Here is a 20,000-nt window from a genome sequence, read left to right as displayed (position 1 = left end):
ATTACTTTCTCTTGTGGTGTATCCAGTCCACGGGTTCATCCTTTACTTGTGGGATATTCTCCTTCCCTACAGGAAGTGGCAAAGAGAGCACACAGCAGAGCTGTCCATATAGCTCCCCCTCTAGCTCCACCCCCCAGTCATTCGACCGAAGGTTAGGAAGAAAAAGGAGAAACCATAGGGTGCAGTGGTGACTGTAGTTTAAACAAAAAAAATCTACCTGACTTAATAGCCAGGGCGGGCCGTGGACTGGATACACCACAAGAGAAAGTAATTTATCAGGTAAGCATAAATTCTGTTCTCTCTTGTAAGGTGTATCCAGTCAACGGGTTCATCCTTTACTTGTGGGATACCAATACCAAAGCTTTAGGACACGGATGAAGGGAGGGAACAAGACAGGTACCTTAAACGGAAGGCACCACTGCTTGTAGAACCTTTCTCCCAAAAATAGCCTCCGAAGAAGCAAAAGTATCGAATTTGTAAAATTTGGAAAAAGTATGCAGCGAAGACCAAGTCGCTGCCTTACAAATCTGTTCAACAGAAGCCTCATTTTTAAAAGCCCACGTGGAAGCCACTGCTCTGGTAGAATGAGCAGTAATCGTTTCAGGAGGCTGCTGGCCAGCAGTCTCATAGGCCAAACGGATGATGCTTTTCAGCCAAAAGGAAAGAGGTAGCGGTCGCCTTCTGACCTCTCCTCTTACCAGAATAGATAACAAACAAAGAAGTTGTTTGTCTGAAATCCTTAGTTGCTTGTAAAAAGAACTTTAAAGCACGAACCACATCAAGATTGTGTAACAGACGTTCCTTCTTCGACGAAGGATTAGGACACAGAGAAGGAACAACAATTTCCTGGTTAATATTGTTATTAGACACAACCTTAGGAAGAAAACCGGGTTTGGTAGGTAAAACTACCTTATCTGCATGGAACACCAGGTAATGTGAATCACACTGTAAGGCAGATAACTCTGAAACTCTTCGAGCAGAAGAGATAGCTACCAAAAACAAAACTTTCCAAGATAAAAGCTTAATATCTATGGAATGTAAAGGTTCAAACGGAACCCCTTGCAAAACTGAAAGAACTAAATTCAGACTCCATGGCGGAGCCACAGGTCTATAAACAGGCTTGATTCTGACTAAAGCCTGGTAACTCTGCCAGACGTTTGTGAAAAAGAATAGACAAAGCAGATATCTGTCCCTTTAAGAAACTAGCTGATAATCCTTTCTCCAATCCATCTTGGAGAAAGGACAAAATCCTGGGAATCCTAACCTTACTCCATGAGTAACCCTTGGATTCGCACCAAAAAACAGAATTTATGTTTACCTGATAAATTTCTTTCTCCAACGGTGTGTCCGGTCCACGGCGTCATCCTTACTTGTGGGATATTCTCCTCCCCAACAGGAAATGGCAAAGAGCCCAGCAAAGCTGGTCACATGATCCCTCCTAGGCTCCGCCTACCCCAGTCATTCGACCGACGTTAAGGAGGAATATTTGCATAGGAGAAACCATATGGTACCGTGGTGACTGTAGTTAAAGAAAATAAAATATCAGACCTGATTAAAAAAACCAGGGCGGGCCGTGGACCGGACACACCGTTGGAGAAAGAAATTTATCAGGTAAACATAAATTCTGTTTTCTCCAACATAGGTGTGTCCGGTCCACGGCGTCATCCTTACTTGTGGGAACCAATACCAAAGCTTTAGGACACGGATGAAGGGAGGGAGCAAATCAGGTCACCTAAATGGAAGGCACCACGGCTTGCAAAACCTTTCTCCCAAAAATAGCCTCAGAAGAAGCAAAAGTATCAAACTTGTAAAATTTGGTAAAAGTGTGCAGTGAAGACCAAGTCGCTGCCCTACATATCTGATCAACAGAAGCCTCGTTCTTGAAGGCCCATGTGGAAGCCACAGCCCTAGTGGAATGAGCTGTGATTCTTTCGGGAGGCTGCCGTCCGGCAGTCTCGTAAGCCAATCTGATGATGCTTTTAATCCAAAAAGAGAGAGAGGTAGAAGTTGCTTTTTGACCTCTCCTTTTACCTGAATAAACAACAAACAAGGAAGATGTTTGTCTAAAATCCTTTGTAGCATCTAAATAGAATTTTAGAGCGCGAACAACATCCAAATTGTGCAACAAACGTTCCTTCTTTGAAACTGGTTTTGGACACAGAGAAGGTACGATAATCTCCTGGTTAATGTTTTTGTTAGAAACAACTTTTGGAAGAAAACCAGGTTTAGTACGTAAAACCACCTTATCTGCATGGAACACCAGATAAGGAGGAGAACACTGCAGAGCAGATAATTCTGAGACTCTTCTAGCAGAAGAAATCGCAACTAAAAACAAAACTTTCCAAGATAATAACTTAATATCAACGGAATGTAAAGGTTCAAACGGAACCCCCTGAAGAACTGAAAGAACTAAATTGAGACTCCAAGGAGGAGTCAAAGGTTTGTAAACAGGCTTGATTCTAACCAGAGCCTGAACAAAGGCTTGAACATCTGGCACAGCTGCCAGCTTTTTGTGAAGTAATACCGACAAGGCAGAAATCTGTCCCTTCAGGGAACTTGCAGATAATCCTTTTTCCAATCCTTCTTGAAGGAAGGATAGAATCCTAGGAATCTTAACCTTGTCCCAAGGGAATCCTTTAGATTCACACCAACAGATATATTTTTTCCAAATTTTGTGGTAAATCTTTCTAGTCACAGGCTTTCTGGCCTGAACAAGAGTATCGATCACAGAATCTGAGAATCCTCGCTTCGATAAAATCAAGCGTTCAATCTCCAAGCAGTCAGCTGGAGTGAAACCAGATTCGGATGTTCGAACGGACCCTGAACAAGAAGGTCTCGTCTCAAAGGTAGCTTCCAAGGTGGAGCCGATGACATATTCACCAGATCTGCATACCAAGTCCTGCGTGGCCACGCAGGAGCTATCAAGATCACCGACGCCCTCTCCTGCTTGATCCTGGCTATCAGCCTGGGGATGAGAGGAAATGGCGGGAACACATAAGCTAGTTTGAAGGTCCAAGGTGCTACTAGTGCATCCACTAGAGCCGCCTTGGGATCCCTGGATCTGGCCCCGTAGCAAGGAACTTTGAAGTTCTGACGAGAGGCCATCAGATCCATGTCTGGAATGCCCCACAGGTGAGTGACTTGGGCAAAGATTTCCGGATGGAGTTCCCACTCCCCCGGATGCAATGTCTGACGACTCAGAAAATCCGCTTCCCAATTTTCCACTCCTGGGATGTGGATAGCAGACAGGTGGCAGGAGTGAGACTCCGCCCAAAGAATAATTTTGGTTACTTCTTCCATCGCTAGGGAACTCCTTGTTCCCCCCTGATGGTTGATGTACGCAACAGTCGTCATGTTGTCTGATTGAAACCGTATGAACCTGGTCCTCGCAAGCTGGGGCCAGGCCTGGAGCGCATTGAATATCGCTCTCAGTTCCAGAATATTTATCGGTAGAAGAGATTCTTCCCGAGACCAAAGACCCTGAGCTTTCAGGGATCCCCAGACCGCGCCCCAGCCTATCAGACTGGCGTCGGTCGTGACAATGACCCACTCTGGTCTGTGGAACATCATCCCTTGAGACAGATTGTCCAGGGACAGCCACCAACGGAGTGAGTCTCTGGTCCTCTGATTTACTTGTATCTTCGGAGACAAGTCTGTATAGTCCCCATTCCACTGACTGAGCATGCACAGTTGTAATGGTCTTAGATGAATGCGCGCAAAAGGAACTATGTCCATCGCCGCCACCATCAACCCGATCACTTCCATGCACTGAGCTATGGAAGGAAGAGGAACGGAATGAAGTATCCGACAAGAGTCCAGAAGCTTTGTTTTTCTGGCCTCTGTTAGAAAGATCCTCATTTCTAAGGAGTCTATAATTGTTCCCAAGAAGGGAACCCTTGTTGACGGGGATAGAGAACTCTTTTCCACGTTCACTTTCCAGCCGTGAGATCTGAGAAAGGCCAGGACAATGTCCGTGTGAGCCTTTGCTTGAGGAAGGGACGACGCTTGAATCAGAATGTCGTCCAGGTAAGGTACTACTGCAATGCCCCTTGGTCTTAGCACCGCTAGAAGGGACCCTAGTACCTTTGTGAAAATCCTTGGAGCAGTGGCTAATCCGAAAGGAAGCGCCACGAACTGGTAATGTTTGTCCAGGAATGCAAACCTTAGGAACCGATGATGTTCCTTGTGGATAGGAATATGTAGATACGCATCCTTTAAATCCACCGTGGTCATAAATTGACCTTCCTGGATGGAAGGAAGGATAGTTCGAATGGTTTCCATCTTGAACGATGGGACCTTGAGAAATTTGTTTAAGATCTTGAGATCTAGGATTGGTCTGAACGTTCCCTCTTTTTTGGGAACTATGAACAGATTGGAGTAGAACCCCATCCCTTGTTCTCTTAATGGAACAGGATGAATCACTCCCATTTTTAACAGGTCTTCTACACAATGTAAGAACGCCTGTCTTTTTATGTGGTCTGAAGACAACTGCGACTTGTGGAACCTCCCCCTTGGGGGAAGTCCCTTGAATTCCAGAAGATAACCCTGGGAGACTATTTCTAGCGCCCAAGGATCCAGAACATCTCTTGCCCAAGCCTGAGCGAAGAGAGAGAGTCTGCCCCCCACCAGATCCGGTCCCGGATCGGGGGCCAATATTTCATGCTTTCTTGGTAGCAGTGGCAGGTTTCTTGGCCTGCTTTCCCTTGTTCCAGCCTTGCATTGGTCTCCAAGCTGGCTTGGCCTGAGAAGTATTACCCTCTTGCTTAGAGGACGTAACACCTTGGGCTGGTCCGTTTTTACGAAAGGGACGAAAATTAGGTCTATTTTTTGCCTTGAAGGGCCGATCCTGAGGAAGGGCGTGGCCCTTACCCCCAGTGATATCAGAGATAATCTCTTTCAAGTCAGGACCAAACAGCGTTTTCCCCTTGAAAGGAATGTTTAGTAGCTTGTTCTTGGAAGACGCATCAGCCGACCAAGATTTCAACCAAAGCGCTCTGCGCGCCACAATAGCAAACCCAGAGTTCTTAGCCGCTAACTTAGCCAATTGCAAAGAGGCGTCTAGAGTGAAAGAATTAGCCAATTTGAGAGCATTGATTCTGTCCATAATCTCCTCATAAGGAGGAGAGTCACTATCGAGCACCTTAAGCAGTTCATCAAACCAGAAATATGCGGCTGTAGTGACAGGGACAATGCATGAAATGGGTTGTAGAAGGTAACCCTGCTGAACAAACATCTTTTTAAGCAAACCTTCTAATTTTTTATCCATAGGATCTTTGAAAGCACAACTATCCTCTATGGGAATAGTGGTGCGTTTGTTTAAAGTAGAAACCGCTCCCTCGACCTTGGGGACTGACTGCCATAAGTCCTTTCTGGGGTCGACCATAGGAAACAATTTTTTAAATATGGGGGGAGGGACGAAAGGAATACCGGGCCTTTCCCATTCTTTATTAACAATGTCCGCCACCCGCTTGGGTATAGGAAAAGCTTCTGGGAGCCCCGGCACCTCTAGGAACTTGTCCATTTTACATAGTTTCTCTGGGATGACTAAATTTTCACAATCATCCAGAGTGGATAATACCTCCTTAAGCAAAATGCGGAGATGTTCCAATTTAAATTTAAATGTAATCACATCAGATTCAGCCTGCTGAGAAATGTTCCCTAAATCAGTAATTTCTCCCTCAGACAAAACCTCCCTGGCCCCCTCAGATTGGGTTAGGGGCCCTTCAGAGATATTAATATCAGCGTCGTCATGCTCTTCAGTAACTAAAACAGAGCAGCCACGCTTACGCTGACAAGGGTTCATTTTGGCTAAAATGTTTTTGACAGAATTATCCATTACAGCCGTTAATTGTTGCATAGTAAGGAGTATTGGCGCGCTAGATGTACTAGGGGCCTCCTGAGTGGGCAAGACTCGTGTAGACGAAGGAGGGAATGATGCAGTACCATGCTTACTCCCCTCACTTGAGGAATCATCTTGGGCATCATTGTCATTATCACATAAATCACATTTATTTAAATGAATAGGAATTCTGGCTTCCCCACATTCAGAACACAGTCTATCTGGTAGTTCAGACATGTTAAACAGGCATAAACTTGATCAGAAAGTACAAAAAACGTTTTAAAATAAAACCGTTACTGTCACTTTAAATTTTAAACTGAACACACTTTATTACTGCAATTGCGAAAAAACATGAAGGAATTGTTCAAAATTCACCAAATTTTCACCACAGCGTCTTAAAGCCTTGAAAATATTGCACACCAATTTTGGAAGCTTTAACCCTTAAAATAACGGAACCGGAGCCGTTTTAAGCTTTAAACCCCTTTACAGTCCCTGGTATCTGCTTTGCTGAGACCCAACCAAACCCAAAGGGGAATACGATACCAAATGACGCCTTCAGAAGTCTTTTATAAGTATCAGAGCTCCTCTCACATGCGACTGCATGCCATGCCTCTCAAAAACAAGTGCGCAACACCGGCGCGAAAATGAGACTCTGCCTATGCTTTGGGAAAGCCCCTAAAGAATAAGGTGTCTAAAACAGTGCCTGCCGATATTATTAAATCAAAATACCCAGAATAAATGATTCCTCAAGGCTAAATAAGTGTTAATATCAATCGATTTAGCCCAAAAAAAGTCTACAGTTTAAATAAGCCCTTGTGAAGCCCTTATTTACAATCGTAATAAACATGGCTTACCGGATCCCATAGGGAAAATGACAGCTTCCAGCATTACATCGTCTTGTTAGAATGTGTCATACCTCAAGCAGCAAGAGACTGCAAACTGTTCCCCCAACTGAAGTTAATTGCTCTCAACAGTCCTGTGTGGAACAGCCATGGATTTTAGTTACGGTTGCTAAAATCATTTTCCTCATACAAACAGAATTCTTCATCTCTTTTCTGTTTCTGAGTAAATAGTACGTACCAGCACTATTTTAAAATAACAAACTCTTGATTGAATAATGAAAAACTACAGTTAAACACTAAAAATCTCTAAGCCATCTCCGTGGAGATGTTGCCTGTACAACGGCAAAGAGAATGACTGGGGTAGGCGGAGCCTAGGAGGGATCATGTGACCAGCTTTGCTGGGCTCTTTGCCATTTCCTGTTGGGGAGGAGAATATCCCACAAGTAAGGATGACGCCGTGGACCGGACACACCTATGTTGGAGAAAAGATATTTTCGCCAAATCTTATGATAGATTTTCCTGGTGACAGGCTTTTTAGCCTGAATCAGGGTATCAATAACCAACTCAGAGAAACCACGCTTTGATAGAATTAGGCGCTCAATCTCCAAGCAGTCAGACGCAGAGAAATTAGATTTGGATGTTTGAAAGGACCTTGTATTAGAAGGTCCTGCTTCATTGGTAGTGTCCATGGTGGCACATCTCCACTAGGTCTGCATACCAGGTCCTGCGTGGCCACGCAGGCGCTATTAGAATCACCAAAGCCCTCTCCTGCTTGATTCTGGCAACCAGACGCGGGAGGAGAGGAAACAGTGGAAAAACATAGGCCAGATTGAAGGACCAAGGCGCTGCTAGAGCATCTATCAGCACCGCCTGGGGATCCCGGGACCTGGACCCGTAAATAGGAAGTTTGGTGTTCTGACGGGACGCCATCAGATCCAATTCTGGAGTGCCCCATAGCTGAGTCAGCTGGGCAAATACCTCCGGGTGGAGTTCAAATTCCCTTGGGTGAAAAGTCTGGCGACTTAGAAAATCGGCCTCCCAGTTGTCTACTCCTGGGATGTGAATTGCTGAGAGATGGCAGGAGTGATCCTCCGCCCACCTGATTATTTTGGTTACTTCCGTCATTGCTAAGGAACTCCTTGTTCCCCCTTGATGATTGACGTAAGCTACAGTCGTGATGTTGTCCGACTCAAATCTGATGAATTTGGCCGCAGCTATCTGAGGCCATGCCTGAAGCGCGTTGAATATCGCCCTCAGTTCCAGAATTTTTATCGTGAGAAGAGCTTCTACCCGAGACCATAAGCCCTGAGCTTTCAGGGAGTCCCAGACTGCACCCCAGCCCAACAGACTGGCGTCGGTCGTTACGATGATCCACTCTGGTCTGTGGAAACACATTCCCTAAGACAGGTGATCCTGAGACAACCACCAGAGAAGAGAATCTCTGGTCCCCTGGTCCAACTGTATTTGAGGAGACAAATCTGCATAACCCCCATTCCACAGTTGCAGTGGTCTGAGGTGTATCCGTGCAAAAGGGACTATGTCCATTGCTGCTACCATTAGTCCGATTGTCTCCATGCACTGAGCTACAGCTGGCCGAGGAATGGAATGAAGAGCTCGTCAGAAATATTTTCATTTCTACCGAGTCTATTAGGGTTCCTAGGAAGGGAACTCTTGTGAGGGGAGAGAGAGAACTCTTTTTGATGTTCACCTTCCACCCGTGAGACCTCAGAAAGGCCACTAAAATTTCCGTGTGAGACTGGGCTCTTTGGAAAGTCGACGCCTGAATTAAGATGTCGTCTAGATAAGGCGCCACTACTATGCCCCGCGGTCTTAGCACCGCCAGGAGGGACCCTAGCACCTTTGTGAAAATTCTGGGAGCAGTGGCCAACCCGAAAGGAACAGCCACAAACTGATAATGCTTGTCCAGAAAGGCGAACCTGAGAAACTGGTGATGATCTTTGTGGATAGGAATGTGTAGATATGCATCCTTTAGATCCACGGTAGTCATATATTGACCCTCCTGGATCATTGGTAAGATTGTCCGAATGGTCTCCGATGGGACTCTGAGGAATTTGTTTAGAATTTTGAGATCCAGGATTGGTCTGAAAGTTCCTTCTTTTTTGGGAACCACAAACAGGTTTGAGTAAAACCCCAGCCCTTGTTCCGCAATTGGAACTGGGTGGATCACTCCCATTGTATGTAGGTCTTCTACACAGGGTAAGAATGCCTCTTTCTTTGTCATGTCTGTAGACAGACGAGAAATATGGAACCTTCCCCTTGGAGGGAAGTCCTTGATTTCTAGAAGATATCCCTGGGATACAATCTCTAAGGCCCAGGGATCGTGTACGTCTCTTGCCCAGGTCTGAGCGAAGAGAGAGAGTCCGCCCCCTACTAGATCCGGTCCCGGTCCCGGCTTCTTGGCCTGTTTACCCTTGTTCCAGCCCTGGTAAAGTTTCCAGGCTGCCTTGAGTTGTGAAGTGTTACCCTCTTGCTTTGCAGCAGGGGAGGATGAAGCAAGACCGCTCCTGAAATTCCGAAAGGAACGAAAATTATTTTGTTTGTTCTTCGTCTTGAAGGACTTGTCCTGGGGGAGAGCATGGCCTTTTCCCCCAGTGATTTCTGAAATAATCTCTTTCAATTCAGGCCTGAAGAGGGTCTTTCCTTTGAAAGGGATGTTCAATAGTTTGGATTTTGACGACACATCGGCCGACCAGGACTTTAGCCATAACGCCCTGCGCGCTAAAATGGCGAAACCTGAATTTTTTGCCGCTAACATAGCTAGTTGGAAAGCGGCATCTGTGATAAAAGAATTAGCCAGCTTAAGAGCCTTAATTCTGTCCATAATGTCCTCATATGAGGTCTCCGTCTGGAGCGCATCTTCCAGCGCCTCGAACCAGAAAGCAGCTGCAGTGGTTACAGGAACAATGCACGCAATAGGTTGGAGAAGAAAACCTTGTTGAACAAAATTTTTCTTAAGTAAACCCTCTAATTTTTTATCCATAGGGTCTTTAAAAGCACAACTGTCTTCGATTGGTATAGTTGTGCGTTTAGCAAGTGAAGAAACAGCCCCCTCCACCTTAGGGACCGTCTGCCACGAGTCCCGCATGGGGTTAGATATGGGGAACATTTTCTTAAAAACAGGAGGGGGAACGAAGGGAATACCTGGTTTATCCCACTCCCTAGTAACGATATCCGCAATCCTCTTAGGGACCAGGAACACATCAGTGTAAACAGGAACTTCTAGGTACTTGTCCATTTTACACAATTTCTCTGGAACCACCCTAGGGTCGCAGTCATCCAGAGTAACTAATACCTCCTTGAGCAATAAGCGGAGGTGTTCTAGTTTAAATTTAAAAGCCAACGTATCTGAGTCTGTCTGAGGAGCAACCTTTCCCGAATCGGAAATTTCTCCCTCAGACAGCACATCCCTCGTCCCCATTTCAGAGCGTTGTGAGTGTATATCGGATACGGCTACTAAAGCGTCAGAATGCTCAGAATCTGTTCTTAAAACCGAGCTATCACGCTTTGCAGGCAACACGGGCAGTTTAGATAAAAACACTGAGAGGGTATTATCCATAACTGCCGCCAAGTCTTGCAAGGTAAAAGAGTTAGACGCACTAGAGGTGCTAGGCGTCGCTTGAGCGGGCATAACTGGTTGTGACACTTGGGGAGAGGTTAACGGGCTAACCTCATTACCTTCTGTCTCAGAATCATCTTGGGCCACATTTTTAAGTGCAACAATATGTTCTTTAAAGTGTATAGACATATCAGTACAAGTGGGACACATTCTGAGAGGGGGTTCCACCATGGCTTCTAAATACATTGAACAAGGATTTTCCTTGGTGTCAGACATGTTTAACAGACTAGTAGTAAAACAAACAGGCTTAGAAATCACTTTAATCAAGTAAAAACACACTTTGAAAAAAACGTTACTGTGCCTTTAAGAGATAAAAAAGGCACACAATTTTGTACCTAAAGCATTAGAAAGATTGCACCAGTAGCAATAAAAAACGATTAACCCCTTAATGCCCAAACCGGATCGACAGTAAGCCAACAAAACGGTTAAAACAACTTCAGCACCTAGCCACAGCTCTGCTGTGGCCCTACCTTCCCTTAGGAACCAGATTTGTGGGGAAAAAGCTTCTTATAGGGCCTCAAACTGCAGCTGGACCCTCCATGTGAAACAGCCTGAAGTTCTAGTCAAATATAACTGCGCATCTGAGGCGCGAAATTAGGCCCCTCCCACCTTACTCCGGTGCTGTGAGGCCTAAAGAAACACTCCTAAGTGTTTTAATAATAGCCATGTGGGTAACAACCCCTGAAAGAAACCCAAAGGAACCTTCAAAGTGTCTCAAAAAACTATATTTTTCAATAAAAACCGTTTGCCATTAAGTAGTGTCAACCAGCATAAATTAGCCCTGTTATGTAAGCTTGCAATTCCATACTTAGTCTCTGAATACAGCTTACCCTTCCCTCATGGGGATCTCATCAGTCTTTTCTAGCATTATCACAGTCTTGTCTAGAAATAAATGACTGAACATACCTTATTGCAGCCTAACCTGCAAACCGTTCCCCCCAACTGAAGTTTTCTTTTACTCCTCAGTCCTTTGTGGGAACAGCAGTGGATTTTAGTTACAACATGCTAAAATCATCTTCCTCCCTGCAGAAATCTTCATCTCCTTTCTGCTAGAGAGTAAATAGTACACACCGGTACCATTTAAAATAACAAACTTTTGTTTGTAGAAAATAAAAACTACAATTCTAACACCACATTCACTTTACCCTTCCGATTGCTTAGAGCCGGCAAAGAGAATGACTGGGGGGTGGAGCTAGAGGGGGAGCTATATGGACAGCTCTGCTGTGTGCTCTCTTTGCCACTTCCTGTTGGGGGGAAGGAGAATATCCCACAAGTAAAGGATGAACCCGTGGACTGGATACACCTTACAAGAGAAATGGACATATTTCCCTGTGGAAAGAGATATATGACAGACCTGTACAACTGTAAAACCCAAAACATAATATATTGTATTGAATGCAAATGTTCCAAAAGATACATTGGGATGTCCTCAAGGGAACTCAGAACCAGACTTGGTGAACATATTTGCAACATTCGAAATGCATGCAAAGACAAGGAAAAAGGCAAAAAATTGACAGCTGTCGTGAGACATTTCCTAGAATATCATGATGCCAAACCCGATTTGCGATGTTCGGTACTAAAAAGGATTAAGTTAGGGATACGTGGAAGTAACATTGAGAATGAACTTCTGAAAGCAGAAACTAGATGGATTTTCTGGCTACAATGCATGTCCCCAAAAGGGATGAACGAACAGATCAACTACAGTGCTTTTTTGTAAAATTCATGACTTTGTTATTCCAATTATATATATTTTTTGTTACCTGATAGAAAATAGTAGTTACTATTATTTATGTTAGATAATAGGATTTGATAAGCCAATACCTTTTCTGGGATTCTTAATCTAATAGGTTTCCTCCTTTTTATCTATGTCTTCTCTAGGGGATGATATGCATTAGCCTTTATTCAATAGTTATAAATATACAAGTAGTATACTATAAATGTTACTGTGTATATCTATTTGCAACTATATATATATATATAAAATGGGATCTCATATGGACACACTATGCAGATCATCCATTAAATTAGTCTGGCACCTGTTTGTTTGATTATCGATTTCAAATGAATAATGTAAATTTAAGTTTTATTTTATTTTCTTCTCCCATCGTCTTTTCTCTTTCCCTTTGTGTAAAATACATGATACAAATCTGCATTAATTGATGTTTTCAACGAAAATTATATGCTTAGTAGAATTGACAATAATAGATCGTAGTGATTTATGTACGTTTTGCTTTCTTTTTTCTCTGCGTAACACTCATATATACAAGATGTGACAATCCTTTTTGTATTGTGAATAACATCTTTCCGCTCAGACAGAGCGAGAAGGGGCGTGTGCGAGTCCTAGTGTGTGATTGGTGACACCCCCCCTCTACACTAACCTATCCCATTTATCAGAATATCCTCCCTCGCATTCTGATTGGCTATGACTTATATAAAGGAACTGAGGTGGCTAACGACCGGTGCCTTTGATAAAGAAGTCACGAAACGCGCGTCAGGTGTTCGCACTGCTCCCTGTATGTGTGTGTGTATATAGTTTCTCTCCTAACCACCGCAATTATTTTGCAGAACGGCTTACTATATTTGTCTTACTATGCCTGCTCTTTTTGTTTAAACGTAGCCTTCCCCTGGTCAGCTCTAAATAATTTTGTCTTGGGCTGTACCTATTTGTTTCTTTTCTTTATGATTATATGTTTTTTATTTTTATTTTTTTAGCTTAACCTGACAGCTTTAGGTTCTAACGGTATTAATTGGTAATTCACAACTGTTTTGGCTGTGATATAATTTGAGTTTACTCTCCTAGGCTGTACCTTTATTACCTCTACAAAAATTTCTTTTAAAAACAATTTTTTTTATTATTTTTTCTTGCTTTTGCTTAACTCTGGTCAGCCTTTAACCCAAACTAACGGTTTTAATTGGTAATTCACAACAGCTTTTGGGTGTGAATTTTATTCCCCTAGGTTGTACCTTATTGCTTTTGTAATGGCTCAGCATCTATCTGCTTAGCCTTATCATAGTACTAGTGGTATTAATTGGTAACCCACAGCCGCTTTGGCTGTGAAGGCTAGCCTTTAACAAAAATGTAACGGTATTAATTGGTAACTTACAACCGCTTTTGGTTGTGATATAAACTTTACTCCCCTAGGCTGCACCTTATTGCTTTTTGTAATGATTTAGTATTAAATTGCTCAACCCTATTATAGTACTAGTGGTATTAATTGTTAATCCACAACCGCTTTGGTTGTGATATAAACTGATCTATTTAAACTGCTTATATAAACTGATCTATTTTTTCCAGACTGTATTTTGTTGCTATTTTAGCCCCTTTAGCTACGTCCTTTGAGCATTTCTTGTCAGTCATCACTACAGATATTTGTTTTCCTTCCTTACCTATGCCGTGTTAGGATAATTTGTAGGCTAACACACAGGGGGCAGTTCTCTATGTTTGTTTTAGATGTTGCTATTTTTAAAAAAAAGTTATGTGTTTTTCTTCACCCCGATCATTAATTTTTATGTGATATACTTTTATTAAAAGTTATGTTTTAACTATTCATTCCGGTCTTGCCCCCCTCCCTCTTTGATTGATCATCTCATCCACCTATAAGATTTTAGTGTGCCACAATAGTGTTTCTTTTCTTTTTCTCCTTATTCTGTTATTATGGTCTATATCAGCAATTATACAATGAACTGCAAAACAGCAACATACAAAATACCTCTAAATGTTTTAAAAGCATTTTCACTTGAAAAACTGACATGGTAAATCCACTTGAAAACCCTATCAAGCACTTGCATTTTATTCTCCTTGATTGTGACCAATATAGGGCTAGCTGTAAATTAGATTCTGTGTGGCCCTAAGCCATTAGTGAGTACTAGGTAGTTAATTCAGGCAATCTGCAGGAGCATTTGCAGCATATTAGGTACGTTACGGAATTTGAGCTCCAGTCTTAATATCAGATAAGGGAACTAGATCTTTTTTAGTCTATACATAATCATGGCCACCAATTACTTGTGTAAATGTTTTATTAGGAAAGGAAGAATATTATTTGTGTTATGCATTTTTTTTTCTTGTAGTTCAAACAGAAGCAGCTGAAAAATGTAAAAGTTTGTCTCATTTCCATTATGTTTTTTAATCATTCCTCATTCAGACTTAAAGGGACATGAAACAATTTTTTTTCTTTCATGATTCAGATAGAGCATGTGACTTTAAACAACTTTCCAATTTACTTTTACCATTATCTAATTTTTTTGTTGTTCTAATATTTTGGTAATTTTTGTGGAAAAGGATACCTAGGTAGGCTCAGGAGCTGCTGATTGGTGACTGCACATATATGCCTCACCCAAATGTGTTAACTAGTTCATAGCAATGCAATGCTGCTTATTCAACAAAGAATACCAAGAAAATGAAGCAAATTAGATAATAGAAGTAAATTGGTAAGTTGTTTAAAATTGTATTCTCTTTTTGCATCATGAATGAACATTTTTGGGTTTCATGTCCCTTTAAAGGGACAGTAAACACCTTGAGCTTTTAAAATATTTAGCTATGCCTAGTAGAACAACTTTGCAGTATACGGTCATTTATTTTGCACCTTTCATATAATTTGGCTTTGAAAAACAGTAGATGTTCTAATTCTCAGAGCTGGAAATACACACTGTAGGGTTTCAAGGCTAACCCTGCTACATATATTTCTACAAAAAAGACACTTTATACTAATATAATAACCGTGGCTAGTCTTGCCAGCTGCAGACAATGCGACAAGTGGGGGGTGGAGTTTGCTATTGAAAAACAAGTGCAGCAAAACAAGCTAACTTGTTTTTAAAAATGGTTAGATGGGATTATGTTGTTATTCTTTAATAAAACAACAGTTTTTTGTAAATAAAAGGTGTTTACCATCCCTTTAATTCTCCTGTCAGCATCATAGCTTGGGTTTCTATGTAAATGTACTGCTACTAAACCTTTCAGAAGAATTACTGCTCATGTTGTCTGCCTTTCTAAGCAGCTAAAAAAAATGTATGTTGTTTTTTTTCCATCCTGCCCCTTGAATTATATTTGATTCAAACTGCATTGCACATTCTATATAGGGCTGTTGATCATGTCCCTTTAAGACAAACATTAAAAAGTTACACATGAAAAACAAATTATAATGAAACAGAAAAACATATGTAATATTTCAAATATATATTAAAAAAATCGTCTTTACTAAGAACTTCTGGATTTGGTTGACTGAAATTAATTTACTCAGTGTTTAAAATGTCTTTTCTTTTAAAAAAAACAAACAAAACAGTATTAAAGATTACCTGCTGTGAAAGAATAGTAACAGCTTCTTTATGTTTGGCATCTCTTAAGTTAATTCCATTCACTGCTAAGATGGCATCCCCGACATGTAGCCCCCCACATCGATCTGCAGGCTGGGCAGGATGAATTTCTGAGATCAGAATTGGAACTCCATGTTCTTTCCCACCCTTCCAAAAACAAGAGGAAAAAAAAAAAAAAAAAAAAGTATGAGAATTAGTATATGATTTGTTAAAATAATACTAAAAGGTGGGTAATTCCATCAAGGCCAAAAAACAAAGGCCCCACTACATACTCAATATAGTATATACACAAATATATCATTAGTAGAAAATAGATAATGTAAATATAAAATGTGGAAACTGCAGGGAATTAAAATGACCACAATTTGTTTGTGTTTTTTTGCTTAGTATGAAGTCAAAAACATTAGAGAGACTTTGTACAGTTAAACTTCTTTTATGAAACAATTAAACAAAGCTAACATTTGTTTTTAATCCAATTTGCATAAGTAAAATATAAAAAAAAACACACATGGTGACATCCTCAAATTTGGCGCTCCAGAGGTTTTGGAACTACCTTTCCCATGATGCTCAGCCAGCTGATATGCTGGCTGAGCATCATGGGAAAGGTAGTTCCAAAACCTCTGGAGCACCAAGCACTCCACATTTCAAAAGAATGCGTGAAATGTCATTACATAATTACAAGCATGCGCACATGGAGGTAGCTAATCCCTACAGTGCGCATGCCAATAGCTGCTTTAACAAGAAACGCAAGCACTAAATTTTCTCTCCGTCAAGATTTGCTACCTCTATGTGCGCATGTTTGTAATCCCATTCCACATATTCTTTTGAATCTCATGATTCACTGTTTACTTGTAGGACGTAGCAGTCACATTGGAGCATCCACGTAAAACAGGCATCACGGGAGTAAATAAAGTAAAAGTTACAATTGAGCGGTCTATCATGTAACTCCACCCTCATAATAACTTTTTCTTTATTCTGTGATGTGAAGCCACCAATCAGCAACCGCTACTCAGAGTGCTGAACCAAACATGGGCTGGCTCCTAAGCTTACATTCCTGCTTTGTCAAATAAAGATATCAAGAAAAATTGACAAAAGGAGTAAACTAGAAAGTTGCTTAAAATTGCATGCACACAAAAGGAAAAATTAAATCCTAATTATGCGTAGATTTTAAAGCTAATGAATTGCATCGCATTTTTTTTTATATAAATAAACCCTCTCTGGCAGTCAAGGGGTTAAGCAAATGCAATGTATTTAGCAACAATGACACTTGAAAAATGTGTAATCCTATCTTGATAAAGGGATCTCAAAGTTAAACTCATATAGTAAAATGTGTCTTTAGCTCTCTGTGGCAGCTGTGTTTGCAAAAATATATGTAGCAATGTTATACATTATTACAAATACAGCTACCATAGGATGCTAAAGACACATGCACACTCCTGAGCCACCAGGAATCTACTTATGTTCACTCTTCAACAAAAGATACCAAAAGAGCATAGCAAATTTGATAATATAGATAAATTAGTTATGTCCCTTTAAGCATTCAGGTCTAGCTCTCTTTCTACTTACTGTGATTGATATGCCAAGCCCTTCATGGTCTTCTTTAACCAGAATAACTTTTCTAATAGGACCAACTCCTTGACTTTTCTTTAAACATTCTGGGTCCTGCTAGAACAAAAATAGTGCTTAAATTAACTTTCAGTGACATAATCCCCAAGTACGTCAATAGTGCGGTATTGGCTATAGAAAGATAAAAAACAAACAAACAAGAGGCAGAAGAAATCAACCTCCCAGTGTGGGGGAGAAAGAGAGACCAGCCCATTTGAAAGGGTGTCCCTGCAACTGTTTTGAATACAGTGAATTTCTTATAAGCTGCTTCCCTGAGTACATAAAAGCATGCGTTTATGCCACTGTCTAAAGCTACTTTACATAAAATACTGTGGATATACAGAGACTCAAAACTGGATGACAAAAAATAACGAAGAGCTTCATTAACATAAAAGCAGGACACAAAAGCAGTGTTGTACAAATCTTTTCTTTTTTTTGCAATGTAATTATATGTAGGCACTTTTTCCTAAATGAAGGCACACAAAGAATATCCCAGAATGCAGATCTGATTTCTGATGCTTTGAAAAATAAAGCTTCTGCAATGAAGTCTCTCGGACTAGAAAAGGCTACGTCTTACAAATGCAATTCAAAGAGAACACTTACATGTCCTGGAGGTGTTGGCAACGGACGCTTCAGGTCATTTCGCCCCCGACACGCTCTGATGACAGTTTTGTGACGGTGAAGATGAATTTCAGCCTCAAGCTGGTTCCACAGTTTGTCATGTGCTGGCCCTTTCATGTCTCGGCCCAGCAACTGAATCTGCTGAACTCTAGAATTTAATCAATAAAAGAAAAAAATGGAATACTAAAAGTCATAAAGTATACATTTGTGTAGCTGGGAAACAGCTGACATTATGTACATTCATGCAAGTAAATACAGTCTAAGCTAAGATAAATTATGCATTTTCTTCCTTAATTTGTAGTGGCAAACGCAATTAATAAAGATAACGTGGAACAGTAAAATTAACAAAAGCATCTAAAACATGCAACAGTTATAGCATTTAAAGGTTTAGGGTAAATAGATATGGATGGAAATCAGTATTTAAAAAAAAAAAAAAAAGAAGATGAATGAATGAATGACTAACTATGCCACCATATTCAAAGAGAGAAAACACATTGGGAATTCAATATAAAATGTTTAATTATGCATAATAAAACTACTTTGCAATATACTTTCATTATTTAATTTGCCCCCTTTTCATGTAATTTAGCTGTGAAAATGTAGGATTTTCTAATTCTCAGAAATGAGAACGCACCCTGCAGACTTATCAAGGCTAACCCTGCTACATATATTTCCCTAATTGGCTTTTAAAAACAACAAAATATGCACTATTAGAACGATCGGCGCTAGTCTTTTCAAATACAGACTCAAGCCTAAATAAGGCAAGTGGGGGGGGGGGGGTGGACATTGGCTATTTAAAAATAAATGCAGCAAGCAAGATCTTAATGTGTTTACAAATGTTTAGACTTTGTTAATATGTTATTCTAAAGCAAAACAACAGAAAGGTCTTGTAATTACAAGGCGTTTCCTGTCTCTTTAAAACTGTATTTCTTCCTTCTACACCAGTAAGAGGTTCTCCAGCTCTCATATAATCATCTTAAAAGGAACACTGAACCCAATTTTTTTCTTTCATGATTCACATAGAATTTTAAGCAACTTTATAATTTACTCCTATTATCAATTTTTCTTTGTTCCCTTGCTATCTTTATTTGAAAAAGAAGGCATCTAAGCTAAGGAGCCAGCAAATTTTTGGTTCAGTACCATGGACAGCACTTGTTTATTGGTGCTGTCCAATCAGCAAGGACAACCCAGGTTGTTCACCAAAAATGGGCCGGCATCTAAACTTACATTCTTGCTTTTCAAATAAACATACTAAGAGAATGAAGAAAATTTCATAATAGGAAAGTTGCTTAAAATTGCATGCTCTATCTGAATCATGAAAGAAAAAAATTGGGTACAGTGTCCCTTTAACAAGAACCACAATACAGTTTCCAATTAAACATTGCTCATGATTATTAATGGAACCCACCTTCCTGCCAACTCTTTATCCAAGTACTTGGCTGCCAGTCTGGCCCCATACACCTCAGCCTGAAGAACTGCAATGTGCCGTCTCAGTGCCTCGTTTTCTTTCCGGAGTAATTTTACTTCTGCTTCCAACTGAGCTTCTTTCACCTTTTCTTTTTTGTTTGCTTCAAGTTCCTTTTCCTATTGTGAATGAATAAATACATTAATTAATCTCAGAGACGGGAGTAAATGAAGGGAATTCAAGTTAATATGCACAGTCATTTAGTTCATGGTTCTCTTTTATATGAAATGTAACATTTAAATTACCAATGAAAAAAAATAGTTTACCCCTCAACAAATTCCCTCTTCATTCACCAAACATGTCCATTCAAATAGATTAAGAAGATCTCAACTTAGAGGCCGTTTCAGTTAGAAACCCTGGTTACCAATTGGTTTTCCATTGGTTTAAACACAATCTCCAATACTTTGCACTGAGAGAACAGTAGTTATTTTCTTATCTATCTGAAAATACTTTTTGAGCAGCTTTTTAACTTTTCCATTTCATCAGCCTTTCCCTCTTCGAAACCCATTTTGGCCAGTTTCAAATGGCATATGTCGATTGTCACATGGCTTTTTTAGTGTTAGAGGGATAGTAAATAGCATGAGGTTGTATTATAAAATCTTTATGTGTTGTTAAAAAAAAATGCAATATACTTTTATTATTTTGTACATTTTTTTCCCTGTAATTTATAAATTTTATAAA

At 40.6% G+C, this 20,000-nt stretch overlaps 1 protein-coding gene across 4 annotated transcripts in view; it reads right to left on the bottom strand.

The window, feature by feature from the left end:
• Positions 1-20,000, bottom strand: part of GOPC (golgi associated PDZ and coiled-coil motif containing) — an 84,998-nt gene that overhangs the window by 22,249 nt on the left and 42,749 nt on the right. For 2 of the 4 annotated variants that reach the window (XM_053710796.1, XM_053710798.1), the window contains 4 exons: positions 19,263-19,438; positions 17,837-18,002; positions 17,195-17,293; positions 15,611-15,775 (listed from right to left, as the gene is read on the bottom strand). In XM_053710796.1, coding sequence (XP_053566771.1) covers positions 15,611-15,775; positions 17,195-17,293; positions 17,837-18,002; positions 19,263-19,438 — 606 coding nt within the window. The remainder of the gene's footprint in view (positions 1-15,610; positions 15,776-17,194; positions 17,294-17,836; positions 18,003-19,262; positions 19,439-20,000) is intronic. The other 2 variants (XM_053710797.1, XM_053710799.1) reach the window with 1 other exon arrangement.

The sequence above is a fragment of the Bombina bombina genome, chromosome 4 (assembly GCF_027579735.1).
Source record: "Bombina bombina isolate aBomBom1 chromosome 4, aBomBom1.pri, whole genome shotgun sequence".
Lineage (NCBI taxonomy): Eukaryota > Metazoa > Chordata > Amphibia > Anura > Bombinatoridae > Bombina > Bombina bombina.
Note: the sequence above shows the minus strand (reverse complement) of the source record. Positions and strands in the feature narration are given on the sequence as shown.